General features: G+C 38.8%; 1 protein-coding gene across 22 annotated transcripts in view; it reads right to left on the reverse strand.

Annotated features, from left to right (window-relative positions):
• Positions 1-722: 722 nt before the first annotated feature.
• The window catches only part of MCTP1 (multiple C2 and transmembrane domain containing 1), a gene marked incomplete at its 3' end in the record, with an annotated part of 528,826 nt that continues 515,309 nt past the window's right edge, over positions 723-14,239 (reverse strand). For 14 of the 22 annotated variants that reach the window (XM_081230423.1, XM_081230442.1, XM_081230444.1 and 11 more), the window contains 2 exons: positions 4,227-4,324; positions 723-2,748 (listed from right to left, as the gene is read on the reverse strand). In XM_081230423.1, the coding sequence (XP_081086549.1) occupies positions 2,677-2,748; positions 4,227-4,324 (170 nt within the window). Of the gene's footprint in view, positions 4,325-14,239 lie in introns of all 22 variants that reach the window. The other 8 variants (XM_081230441.1, XM_081230433.1, XM_081230440.1 and 5 more) reach the window with 1 other exon arrangement.

Below are 14,239 nucleotides of genomic sequence, written 5' to 3' on the forward strand. Positions count from 1 at the left end.
CAATAAATATATCACAGAGCAAAGTCACTTAAAGAATCTTTCAATTCAGATTATCCTAGTGTATAGAATGATTCAAAATTAATTTGGAATCCTGACAGCACCTATCAATTTGAGTCTGTGGAACAGTACCAAAATAAACAAGAAGTACCATGTTCTTTTTATAAATGGACAAAGTTCTAAATATGCATTTCTTATAAATTACCACAATTAGTGGCAATAATAGTAGTCTGGATAATGAATGACCTTCAGTGAATTTACTCACTAAAGGATATTGAGGAATATATTTCATAGTTCATATGACTACTGTATATAGCAGTCCAAATAGGTGTTAGAGTGACATCCAGTCTCTTAAGATATCTTAAAATATTTATGTGTTTACAAACCTCTCAAAAACAAATCAAGTTAAGCAGCTTTCAAAAGGCAAAATTGTGCCTTCGTGAGAAGCAGAAAGAACTGGTTAAAGTTCTGTTATTCACAGTCTCTTGTTTTCAGTCTGTGAGTGCAGTAGTTTGTAAAAGCAATGAAGATTCCCCTGAATATCACTTTTCATGCCTCAAGATAGTTCTTACTCCTCTAGCAGTGTCACTGGATACTCACCCCTGCAAGGTGCTGCGTTTTATACAGCACGCAAGGTTTCAGGGAAAGCCTTTTTTCTTCCAAACCAAACCTGGGTTTCTTTAAGTAAAATATTATTTATATGAGACCAAAAAAAAAAGTACTGATTATTTTTAGAAAAGATTATTTTTTTATTTAATGCAGTGAATACTCAACCTTACCATTGAACTAAACATCTGAAATTTGATAGCATGAAACAGAAATTAGTCATCTGTTAATGGTTGCTATCCACTAGGTACATCTGAGGTGTTAGAATATCAGGCTTGTAGACATTTGAGTAGACAATGTCAGCATGGAACACAAATCTCACACAAAGTATAATCAAAAGTTATTTCAAACAAATTATTCCATCAGTAAACTTCCTGTAGCAACATCAACTTCATGAAGTATTACGTGTGTCTTAACAAACGATGATGGTATGCGGATGTAAGCATGTCATTATAAACATGATGCACTAAATAGAGCATATTGAGGTCAAAGCCTTTCTGTAGAAAGGGAATTTAATTGACATTCTTTCAAGCATAGTGTATAAACAGATCAAAATAGTTTTATCATAAGAAACAGTATTTAACAACATAGCTTTAAAATAAAAATACTTTAAAAATCAGCTTTGATGAGATTAAATTTATTTTTAAAGAATCTTTCTATAGAGTGAAATATATATTTCTCGCTTCTGGCTTTTCTACATTTTTCCAGCATGACCCCCACCTTCACCCTATCCCAGTCCCTTGTTAATAAAGTAGTGCAAAACACTGCAGCAATTTCAACCAAGCTTAATCCCCTACCACGTCAGGGAAGCAAGACATTCTTACCAAATTCTCTCTAGAGGTATACTCCCTTGATATACCAGGAAGTTAGGTACAAAAACTATATGAGAGTCGGGAATGCAATTTTTAAGTATAGATTCTATGGTAAGTAGTGAAACATTTTCAAAGGCAAACTCCCCCTCCCCATAAGCAGTTTATTTTACAAAATAGGTTTTCATGCATTCATATTTTCAAGAATGATTTTTTTTCTATAAATGAATGTAATGAAACACTGGCATATCACTTAGCACACTGCATTCTCCTCTATGTTAAAATTCACACTAATAACAAAAATCATAATATGCATATTAAAGCAGTTCAGTAACCTAATAAGAAAGTAGATACATTTTTTTTTCTGTGAGAACACTTGAGTATTAAATAATTTTAGATGCACAGAGGCATAATCTGACACCAAAAGCAATGTGGATTTAATTTGCTAGATTTTTGACAACTGAACTGGGTTGCTAATTTGCTAACTTGGCACAAATTAATAGTGATTGGTATAAAAATCCTTATAGGCAATCATCATTTATAAACCTGGCAGTATTTTTTGTGTAGTCCTGCAGAGATTTTAAGGTTTTAGATGGAATGATAGAAGATCTGGAAATTTTCTTTGTAGGATTTCAGTGTGTGGAAGATTCTCTTGAGGAGGTGAATATACCTTCACTCATTAGCTTAAAGTCAGCCTAGTCATATCTAAATAATTTGCACAGCAATGAATATCAGGATCCGAATCTATGGTAAGTTGTAATGCATCTGTTCCATTATTTAGGTTCTGGGATCCCTCCTCCCTTTTGAAATGTATAAAACATAGAAAACTGTAATGGATTACTTTTCAGACAAAAAATAGTCACATTAAAAAAAACTTTAAAATCAAATTGACATTTACATTTTATGTAGATTTAATCAGCGCACAGCTGAGCATTTAATATTCTAGTTCTTACACTTGTAATTAGAGAAATGTGTATCTCCCAGTGTTACCATTCTTACATTTGTTGTTCCAATGTGTTATATTATTATCCACAGCTAACAAGGCTTTCACGCAGCAATAGCTAAACCTTTATCAAATTGATTCTGTACAATGGAAGTATATTTTCAAAGACATATGCCTTTGTACACTATTTACAAATTCTCTCAATCATGGTAAAATGGCAAAATAAATAAAAAACAGAAAGAAAGGAAATGTGGCTCAGGCTGAAGGCTTTTCCTTTTATCTTCCCAAACAGATGCTGGTCTCCTCAGTGCTGGGAGCTGGCTAGCCAAGATTGTTTTTCTTCCTTTTACATGGGCTATGAGAAGGATCTGGTTTCAGTTCTTGGTATTGCACCTGTTTAAACAGAGTTCAGAGAAAGGCTGGTCAGGTGGCCACTTTCTGGCAAAGGAAGGAAAAGCAAAGGAATTGAGAGACTATGCTTGGGGAAAAAGAAAGTGCTCGCTCTGGAAGCAGTATGCGATCTGCAGCTGGGATGCAGAAAACAATAGAATGATAGAGCAAAGAGTCAAGGGAAATCTTGCCAGAATCTACATGAGAGCCCTGATGTGAACTTTGGTAACAGGCTGAGGTCTCTATTGCCTATACCCAAGTAACATTAAAAGCAGAACCATCTCCATCTATTTTGAAGGGCCAAATAATGGTTCTCTATAATTTATTATGTGCTTGTTTAATATCAGCTTCATCTCCATCCAGCCCACTCTCATGTCTGATACCAAATCAAAAACTCAGCTGAAACAAAGGAAAAAGGTATTGCTCCAACCCAGCTTCAATAGTTTGATAAAAACATTTCTCATTTTACTCTGAAAATACTTAATGATCAATGGGCATTAATTAACCTCCAAGGCTTTCAAAGGATTGAGATATGCCCCGGTTCTCAAAAATCAGTTACTCTTTCCCCCTTCACTGATCTCTAAAACAGACATCTTTAAAACTCACTTAATTCGTGCCATTTATTTAAGGAAGTGTTTTTCTCAATGTCTGCTGGCATACTTTGCTTTCACCATCTAATATTCCTAATTCCTCCTTCAGGTGATGGTGACTTCCCTTCACAAACTCCAGCTGAACCCTGGGGGAGGACTGTCCCCCTGACACCCTGGTAGGTTCTCTATGCAATGGCCTCTCATTCCCCAATCTTCTCTGTAAGTAGTTCTTGGATAACACCCCAACTGGGCTAATTCCTGAATGGCAAAATCTTCTACAGGCTTTATTAGCTTTACTTAGCTCTTCTAAAACCTTCAAAATTCAATGGATATAAAAGTTAAAACCCAATGCCACACTACATTAAAAAGATACAGGCATACCTTACAGATATAGCATGTTTGTTTCCAGGCCACTGCAGTAAAGCAAATATTGCAATAAAGCAAGTCACATGAATATTTTGGTTTCCCAGTGCATATGAAAGTTCTGTTTATGGTATACTGAAGTCTTAAGTGTGCAATAGCATTATATCTAAAAACAGCAATACCTTAATTTAAAAGTGCTTTATTGCTAAAAAAATGCTAACCATCATCTGAGCCTTCAGCAAGTATTAATCTTTTTACAATAGTAACATGAATGATCAATGATCATAGGCCACCATAACAAATATAATAATAATGAAAAAGTTCAGAACGTTTCAAGAATTACCAAAATGTGACACAGACCCAGAGTGAGCAAATGCTGTTGGAAAAAATTGTTCCAATAGACTTGCTCAATGCGAGGTTGCCACAAACCTTCAACGTGTAAAAAAAAAAAAAAAAAAAAAAAAGAAATATCAGTGAAGCACGATAAAATGAGCTATGCCTGTAGTTATAATAATGAAACCTACATACCACTTGCACATCTGAAGGGACTCTGGAAAGGAAGTCAAGTAGTTCATTATTATCAATTGCATATGGACTCCGCAGCTTTTTTGTAAATTTATTGATGCCTGAAAAAGTGACAGATCAAACATTGAAATCTATAAAGTTTGGAGTTCAAATACACATTTCTGGCAGAAGTGTTGTGGTGATTTAAAGATCTAGATTAAGCTGCCTTTATTTCAGCCTTGACTGAATGAACCAGTAAACCCAGTTTTCTTCCTTCCTCCCTCCCTCCCTCCCTCCCTCCCTCCCTCCCTCTTTCCCTCCTTCTTTCCACCTTCCCAATTCCATGGCTGTTCTGTTTTTCTCTTTGTACTTCAGTGGCTTCTTCCCAGCAGGAAAGGCTTTCTATTTGGGAAACAAAAGGCACCTGGCAAGAATGATCAATGACCTATCTTGCCTTTCCCCTCAGTGTTACAGTACTTAGAAGCTTTGCTTTAATGTTTCATCTATGATGAAACTTGTCTCCCTACATTTTGGATTGGGATTGTTTTTAAGGCAAGAAATCTGACTGACTTGTTCCCCCTTTTCAAAAGATACACTTTTTTTTTTCAGTGGTGGGGAGGTGTTGTTATTATGCAAACTAACCTGGGTTTTTGCTTTTTTTGTTTTAATTTCAAAATGACCTGGAATTTGGAAGGGTTTAACCACCAGCTTTAAAAAAATAAAAAGCTTTGAAGATGGCGACATATAAGGATCCCAAACACATCTCTTCCCACCAACATGCTGGATCTACAGCTACATATGGAACAGCTGCCTCTGAAAATAACCTAAAAATTGGCTGAGTGAGTCTACACACCGGCAATTGTGAGAAGGCCCACATCGAAGCAGGTAGGAGAGGCAGGGACACAACCACACCATAAACACCACCCCTAGCCTGAGAACCCACAATCAGGAGGGACTTCTCTCTGAGCAGTGAGGGTTTGAACCCCAAATCAGGCTTCTCCAACTTTTAAGAATTGCACCTGGAGAGATGAGCCCCCAAAACATCAAGATTTTTTTCTTTTTCTACTTTTGAGAAATAATTGACATACAAGTTTAAGGTATACAGCATGATGGTTTGATGTACACATATAGTGAAATGATTACCACAGTAGATTTAGCTAATATCCATCATCTCGTATAGATAAAAGAAAAAATTTTTTTCTCTTTTTCTGTGAGTTTGATGTTTGGGCTTTTCAGGGGTTTTATTTTTGCTTTTTTTTTTCAATTCCACATATAAGTGAAATCATACAGTGTTTGTTTTTCTCTGACTTATTTCACTAACATAACACCTTCAAGGGCCATTCATGTTGCAAATGGCAGGATTTCCTTGTTTTTTTAAGGTGAATAATATTTCATTGTATACCACTTCTTTATCCATTCATCCATCAGTGGACACTTAGATTGTTCCCATGTCTTGGTTATTGTAAATAATGCTGCTATGAACATGGGGGTGCAGATATCTTCTGGAGTTAGTCTTTTTGTTTCCCTTGGATAAATTCCCAGAAGTGTAATTGCTGGATCATATGGTAGTTCTATATTTATTTTTTTAAGGACTCTCCATACTGTTCTCCATAGTGGCTGTACCAATTTACATTCCCACCAGCAGTGTACAAGGTTCCCTTTCCTCTGCATCCATACCAGCATTTGTTATCTTTTTTGATGATGGCCACTCTAACAAGCATGAGGTGCTATTATCTCATTGTGGTTTTAATTTGCATTTCCCTAATGACTAGGGTTATTGAGCATCTTTTCATGGATCTGTTGGCCATTTGTATATCTTCTTTGGAAAAATGTCTATTCAGGTCCCTTGCCCATTTTTAATTTTTTTTGTTATTGGATTGTATGAGTTCTTTATATATGTTGGATATTAGCCCCTTATCAGATATATGGTTTGCAAATATTTTTTCCCATTCTGTAGATTGTCTTTTCACTTTGTTAATGGTTTTTTTTTTTTGCTGTGCAGAAGCTTTTTGGCTCGATACAGTCCCACTTGCTTATTTTTAATTTTGTTGTTGTGTTTTTCAAGAAATCATTACCAAGACCCATGTCAAAGAACTTTTTTCTTCTTTTTTTGCAGTACGCGGGCCTCTCACTGTTGTGGCCTCTCCCGTTGCGGAGCACAGGCTCCGGACGCGCAGGCTCAGTGGCCATGGCTCACGGGCCTAGCCGCACCACGGCATGTGTGATCTTTCCGGACCGGGGCACGAACCCATGTCCCCTGCATCGGCAGGCGGACTCTCAACCACTGCGCCACCAGGGAAGCCCTCAAAGAACTTTTTAAAAAATGTTTTCTTCTAGAAGTTTCATGGTTTCAGGTCTTACAATCCATTTCAAGTTATTTTTTGTGACTGGTGTAACATAGGGGTCAGGTTTCATTCTTTTACATGTGACTATCCAGTTTTCCTAGCACCATTTATTGAAAAGACTATCTTTTCTCATTGAGTATTCTTAGCTCCCTTGTCAAATATTAATTTACCATATATGCTTGGGTTTATTTCTGGGCTCTCAATTCTGTTCTATTAGTCTATTTGTCTCAAAACATCTAGCTTCAAAAACCAACTTGTGTGTTCAGACTCACTCTCCCAGGGCCCAGCATGGAAGCAGCTGATCCAGGGGCAACCAGATTTTGTGTGGGAAAGGATCTTTTGCTTGTCATGAGGGGAAGGCATCTGATGCAAAACATATTCAGGGGCCTACCTGGGTACTCTTCAGGGACAGAGACTGGCAGCCACCATCATTTTTTTTCTTTTCTGGCAGGAACCATCTCTCCCTGACTGCCTCGGTCCAGCCATTTGGTACCATCTTCATGCTCTCCCTCTGCCATGTTCCAGAGCACCAGTATCCCCCCGAAGGGAGCTTTCACATACATCTGGTGCTGAGGTTTTACATCTATGAGGCAGTTCAAGATGGTGACCTAGGACGATCGTGAACTCACCTCTTCCCATGGACACACCAACTCTACAGCTACATATGGAACAATTTCCGGTAAAAAAAAAAAACCAAAAAACACCCCCCTGAAAACTAGCTGAGCACCTCCTTCATGTGGGGCAAATGAGAAAAAGGCTACATTCAAGTGGATAGGAGATGCTGAGAATCTCACCATAAACCCCACCCCCAGTTCAGCTACCCACCATCAGGAGGAAACTCACAAACCCGGAGCTTCTCCCTGAGTAGCCAAGAGTTTGTACACCACATAAGGCACCTCAGCTTTTAAGACCTGCACCTGAAAGTTGAGCGCTCAAGGCATCTGGCTTTGAAAGTCAATGGGCTTGCATCCATGAGACCCAAAGTGCTATAGTGAAAGGAGAATGGCTCTTAAAGAGCTCATGAGCACTCGCTCACCCCAGGGCCCAGCACAGAGGCAGCTGTTTGAAAGGTGCCCAGGTTTTATGTGAAGAAAATTCATTTCCTAATCTTAAAGAGTTGGCTGGAGAGGCAGGGGCCTGCTGGGATACTATCTGGGGACAGAAGCTGGTGGCCCCCATTTTTGAGCTCTCCCTCTACTGCACTTCAGAGCACCAGTATCTCCTGGAGGGAAGCTTTTACCCATGTCTTGTGTTCTGGGTTTTGTGGCTGCCACCAGGGGGTACCCCTTGATTGCTTGGCTCTGGAGGCCAGGGTACTGGTGCTCCTGGGTCCCCTGGAGCTATAACATTCGAGAGACAGTTCTTGGCAGGCTACCACCCCCAGGGCACTGGACAGACAGCAGACTGAAACACCCCAGTCTTTCCAAGAAAGAGCGCTATTTGCTTGTCCAGGAGCTTTGGCCTGAGGGGCAGGAATCTGCTCTGGCACACTTCTAGGAGCCTATGGCAGTGTTCTCAGGGAACAGAGGCCAACGGAGGCTGGTGGATGCAATCTTTGCATTCTCTCTGTGCCTTGCTCTAGCTTGCCAGTATCTCCCAGAACCTCGGCTGGTGCCCCAATTTTTGCAACTGCTCTCAGGAGACACCTCTACATTGCCTAGTTCTGGTGGCCAGAGGGGCTTATGTTTGCAGGTCCCAAAGGACTGTAACCAATAGAGAAAGAGGTCTTAAACAGCTAACACCCTCAGGGCACAGCAAGAAGTAACAGACCAAGGAGCTCAATCTCTCTGTGAAACGGGCCTATAATTTTATCATGGCAGGCTTCTAATTAAACACACATCTAAGGGCTGACTGTAAACCCTTCCAGACACCTCAGAGAGGAGCTCTTACACATGTCTGGTGCCCCAGTTTTTGCAGCTGCCACCCAGGGGATGCCCCTTGACTGCCTGACTCTGGTGGTCAGGGGCGCTGATGTTCCTGAGTCTCACAGGACTGTAACAATCAAGAGATAGTTCTCTGCAAGGTACCACCACCAGGGCACTGCACAAACAGGAGACTGAAACACACCCCAGTCTTTCTATGAAAGAGGCCTATTTGCTTGTCCTGGAGCTTTGGCCTGAGGGGCAGCTTTCAGGTTTGGCACACATCTAGGGGCCTATGCAGGTGCTCTCAGGGGACACAGGCCAGGGGATGCTATCTTTGCACTCTCCCTCGGCTTCACCACAGCTCATCAGTATCTCCCAGAAAGGAGCTTATAAACTCATCCAAAGCCCCGATTTTTGTGACTGTCACCCAGGGGACACCTCCAGATCATCTGTCTCTGGTGGCCAGCTGGGCTTACACTTGCAATCCCACTGTATATATCTGCATAATTTAAAAGCTACTGCCTAAGGGAATGACTTTCAATTAGCCTGAATCTAGGTGCTGCCTGAGATCCTCCTGTTTGAGACACTGACAGGTCTTCACACATCCTCAACTACTGAGGGCTATTAAAAATAAAATAGGCTTGGACTTCCCTGGTGGCACAGTGGTTAAGAATCCGCCTGCTAATGCAGGGGACATGGGTTCGAGCCCTAGGCCGGGAAGATCCCACATGCCACAGAGCAACTAAGCCCGTGCGCCACAACTACTGAGCCTGCGCTCTAGAGCCTGTGAGCCACAACTATTGAGCCCGTGTGCCACAACTACTGAAGCCCGCATGCCCTAGAGCCCATGCTCCACAACAAGAGAAGCCACTGCTCTCTGCAACTAGAGAAAGCCTGCATGCAGCAACAAAGACCCAACACAGCCATAAATAAATAAATAAATAGAATAGAATAGAATAGGCTGCTTGGACAATCACAAAGGTTTGGGAGACAACTAAGAGCTAAGGCAAGGTTGAATGATAAGGTTCATCTCCTATGCAAGACCACTACTTCAAGACTAGGAGAGGTGGCTCTTTCATATAATGCATAGAAACCAACACAGAGATTCAAGCAAAATGAGGAAAATGTTTCAAATGAAAGAACAAGATAAACCTCAGGGAGAAAAACCTTAATGAAATGGAGATGTTATTTACCTGATAAGGAGTTCAAAGTCATGCTCATAAATATGCTCACCAAACTCAGGAGGGTATGGATGAACAAAGTGAGAAGTTCAACCAAGAGATAGAACATATAAGTACCAAATAGAAGTCACAGAGCTGAAGAATAAAATAATTGAACTGAAAAATACACTAGAGGAATTCAACAGCAGACTAGATGAAGAAGAAGAAAGGATCATTGAAAATCAGAACAGCAAAAAGAAAAAAATGACAAAAAGTGAAGATGGCTTAAGGGACTCATGGGGACAACATCAAGCATACTAACATTTGCATTATAGGGAGTCCCAGCAGGGGAAGAGAGAGAGAAAAGGGCAGAAAGTGTATCTTAAGAAATAGTGGCTGAAAACTTCCTTAATCTGGGGAAGAAAACAGACATACAGATCCAGGAAGCCCAGGGAGTTCCAAATAAGAGAAACCCAAAGAAACCCACATCGACATAATTAAAACGTGAAAAGTTAAGGACAAGAGTCATAAAAGCATCAAGAGATTAACAACTTGTTATGTACACGAGAACCCCCAAAAGACTATAAGCAGATTTTTGAGGAGAAACTTTGCAGACTAGAAAGGAATGGCATAATATATTCAAAGTGCTGAAAGAAAAAAGACTTCCAAGCAAGAATACTCTACTCAGCTAAGTTATCCTTCAGAACTGAAAAAGAGAGTTTTCCAGACAAGCAAAAGCTAAAAGAGTTTATCATTACTAAACTGCCTTATGACAAATGTTAAAGGGACTTCTTTAAGCCAAAAGAAAGTGTGCTATAAGTAGAAAGAAAACACATGCAAGTACAAATGTCACTAGTAAAGGTAAATATATACTAAACATAGTGGATTAATCATTTATAAAGCTAGTAAGATTATACAACAAATATAGTAAAAATAACTATAACTACAATATTTAGTTAAGGGATACACAACAATAAAAAGGTGTAAAATGTAACATATAAAATGGGGAGATAGAGTAAAAATTTAGAACTTTCAAATGCATTCAAACTTAAGTTCTTGGGACTTCCCTGGTGGTGCAGTGGTTAAGAATCCACCTGCCAATGCAGGGGACATGGGCTCAAGCCCTGGTCCAGGAAGATCCCACATGCCACAGAGCAGCTAAGCCCATGTGCCTAGAGCCCATGCTCCACAACAAAGAGAAGCCACCACAGTGAGAAGCCCATGCACTGCAACGAAGAGTAGCCCCCACTCGCCACAACTAGAGAGAAAGCCCACATGCAGCAACAAAGACCCAACACAGCTAAAAAAAAAAAAATTAAGTTTTTTTTTTTAAATTCTTGTACATAAGCCTTGTGGTAACCACAAAATAAAGCAAGAGAAGAAAAGAACAGAGGAACTACAAAACAACCAGAAAACAATTAACAAAATGGCAGTAAGTACATACCTATCAATAATTACTTTAATGTAAATGAACTAAATTTTCCAATCAAAATACATAAGTGGCTGAATGGATTTAAAAAAAAAAAGACCCTTCTATATTGCTGCCTATGAGAGATTAAGTCAGATGTAAGGACACACACAGACTAAACATGAAGGGATAGAAAAAGATATTCCATGCAAATGGAACCGAAAGAATTCAGGGGAAGCTATACTTATATAAGACAAATAGATTTTAAAACAATGCAAATTGGAAAGGAAGAAGTAAAACTCACTATTTGCAGATGACATGGTTTTTTATATAGAGAAAATTCTAAAGACTCCACCAAAAAACTGTTAGAACTAATAAATGAATATAGTAAAGTTGCAGGATACAAAATCAATATACAAAAATCTGTTGCATTTCTATACACTAACAATGTACTATCAGAAAGAGAAATTAAAACAATCCCATCAAAAATAATAAAATACTTAGTAACAAATTTAACCCAGAAGATGAAAAACCTGTACACTGAAAACTGTAAGACACTGAGGAAAGAAATTGAAGAAGACACAAATAAATGGAAAGGTATTCCCTGCTCAAGGATTAAAAGAATTAATATTGTTAAAATGTTCATACTACCCACAGCCATCTTCAGTTTCAATACAATCCCTTTCAAAATTCCAATGGCATTTTTAACAGAAATAGAAACAATCCCAAAACTTGTATGGAACCACAAAAGACCCTGAATTGCAAAGAAATACTAAAACAGAAGAACAAACCTGGAGCCATCATGCTCCCTGATTTCAAACTATATTATAAACCTATAGTAATTAAAACAGTATTGTATTGGCATAAAAACAGATGACATAGATCAATGGAAGAGAATAGAGAGCCCAGAAATAAGCCCATGTATATATGGTCAATTTTTTTAAATAAATTTATTTTTGGCCGCATTGGGTCTTCGTTGCTGTGCATGGGCTTTCTCAATTTGTGGTGAGCAGGGGCTACTCTTATTACAGTGTGTGGGTTTCTCATTGCAGTGGCTTTTCTTGTTGTGGAGCACAGGCCCTAGGTACGCGGGCTGTAGAGCGCAGGCTCAGTAGTTGTGGCGCACAGGCTTAGTTGCTCCGCGGCATGTGGGATCTTTCCGGACCAGGGCTCAAACCTGTGTCCCCTGCATTGGCAGGTGGATTCTTAACCAATGTGCCACCAGGGAAGTCCCTGGTCAATTAATTTACAACAAAGGAGCCAAGCATATACAATGGGGAAAGGACAGTCTCCTCATTAAATGATGTTGGGAAAATTGGACTGGCACAAGCAAAAGAATGAAGCTAGACCACTATCCTATTATACCACTTACAAAAATTATTACTCAAAACGTACTAAATCTTGAATGTAAGACCTGAAACCACGAAACTCCTAGAAGAAACTATAGGTGATAACCAAAGTAAAAATAAGTGGGACTGTGCCAAACTAAAAAGCTTCTGCACAGCAAAGAAAACCATCAACAAAACGAAAAGGCAACCTACAGAATGGGAGAAAATATTTGCAAATCATATCTGATAAGGGGCTAATATCCAAAATATAGTAAAAACTTATACAACTCAATTGTCAAAAACAACAATTAAAAAATGGGCAGAGGATCCGAATAGACATTTTTCCAAAGAAGACAGATGGCCAACGGATACATGAAAAGATGCTCAATATCACTAATCATCAGGGGAATGCAAATCCAAACCACAATGAGATATCACCTCACACCTGTCAGAATGGCTGTATCATCAAAAAGTCTATAAATAATAAATGTTGGGGAGGGTGTGGAGAAAAGGGAACCCTTGTGAACTGCTGGTGGGAATGTAAATCGGTGCAACCACTACAGAAAAAGGTATGGAGGTTCCTCAAAAAATTAAAAATAAAACTACCACTATGATCCTGTAATTTCACTTCTGGGTATTTATCTGAAGAAAACAAAAACACTAATTCAAAAATACATGTGCACCCCCATGTTCATTCAGCATTATTTATAATAGCAAAGACATGGAAACAACCTAAGTGTCCATTGATGGATGAATGGGTAGAAAAGTTGTGGTATATATATGCACAATGGAATATTATTCAGCCATCAAAAAGTTTGAAATCTTCCCATTTGTGATAACATGCATTGACCTCAAGGGCATTCATTATACTAAGTGAAATATGTCAGACAGAGAAAGACACATACTGCATATGATTTCACTTATATGTGGAATCCTTAAAAAAAACAAAAACAAAAATCAAGCTCATAGATACAGAGAACAGCCTGGTGGTTACCAGAGGCGGAGGAGTGGGAGGTGGGTAAGGGAGTCAAAAGGTACAAATTTCCAGCAATAAAGTGTCATGGGGATCTAATGTACAGCATGGTGATTCTAGTTAATACTGTACTGCACATTTGAAAGTGGCTAAAAGAGTAGATCTTAAAAGTTCTCATCACAAGAAAGAAAATATGTTTCCATTTCTATATTTCTGGCATTGACATTTTTAGAAACCAATTTTCCTTTTAAATTATAAGAAATTTAAATTTAAGGCTTGCAAACAATGCTACTGTGATTGACTTACTTGGATCACTTCTTGGATTAAAATGGCCAAGAACCATTAAAAATGAGCCATACCTACCCATGCTAAATTATTCAACAGTGAATCCTCTGTGCTACCTGAAGAGCAAATGTGGATGGGGGCAAACACAGATGAATTTGGAGCTATTATACGAAAAACAAAACAAACCCCCCAAAGTTAATGAGGTAGAAATGTCAAAATAATGTATAAAACTAGAAGTACCTATTCTACATATTCTATGGAATAATGTAGAATTTCAATTGGATAAGTCTACTGTTTTAAATTTATATTGCAGTTAATAAATTACCAAGCATATTCACATAAAATACATAAATAAACAGCTTTTTATGAAATCAGAGTGGTAAAAACTGGGTCACAAACTGGAGCATCTTGGCTCTTCTTCAGGGAGTTCAGCAGAATAAACTAATGCAATTATGATTTGGTCCCTGTCTCCCCATGTGAGACTCATGTCTTAAATTTCTATTTAATATTTCAGCAATCACCTACCACTAAAGGAATACTGTTCTTTGTTTTATTTTATTTGATGAAACAAGAGACCCAAACACATTCTCTGCAAATTACGTTTAAGACAGCTTGCCAGTGAGGCCAACCCAGATTACACAGCCAGATGCCTGCCGTGGGCTCCAGTTTCTGA

Source organism: Mesoplodon bidens, assembly GCF_964165515.1.
Source record: "Mesoplodon bidens genome assembly, chromosome: 4".
NCBI classification, from domain to species: domain Eukaryota; kingdom Metazoa; phylum Chordata; class Mammalia; order Artiodactyla; family Ziphiidae; genus Mesoplodon; species Mesoplodon bidens.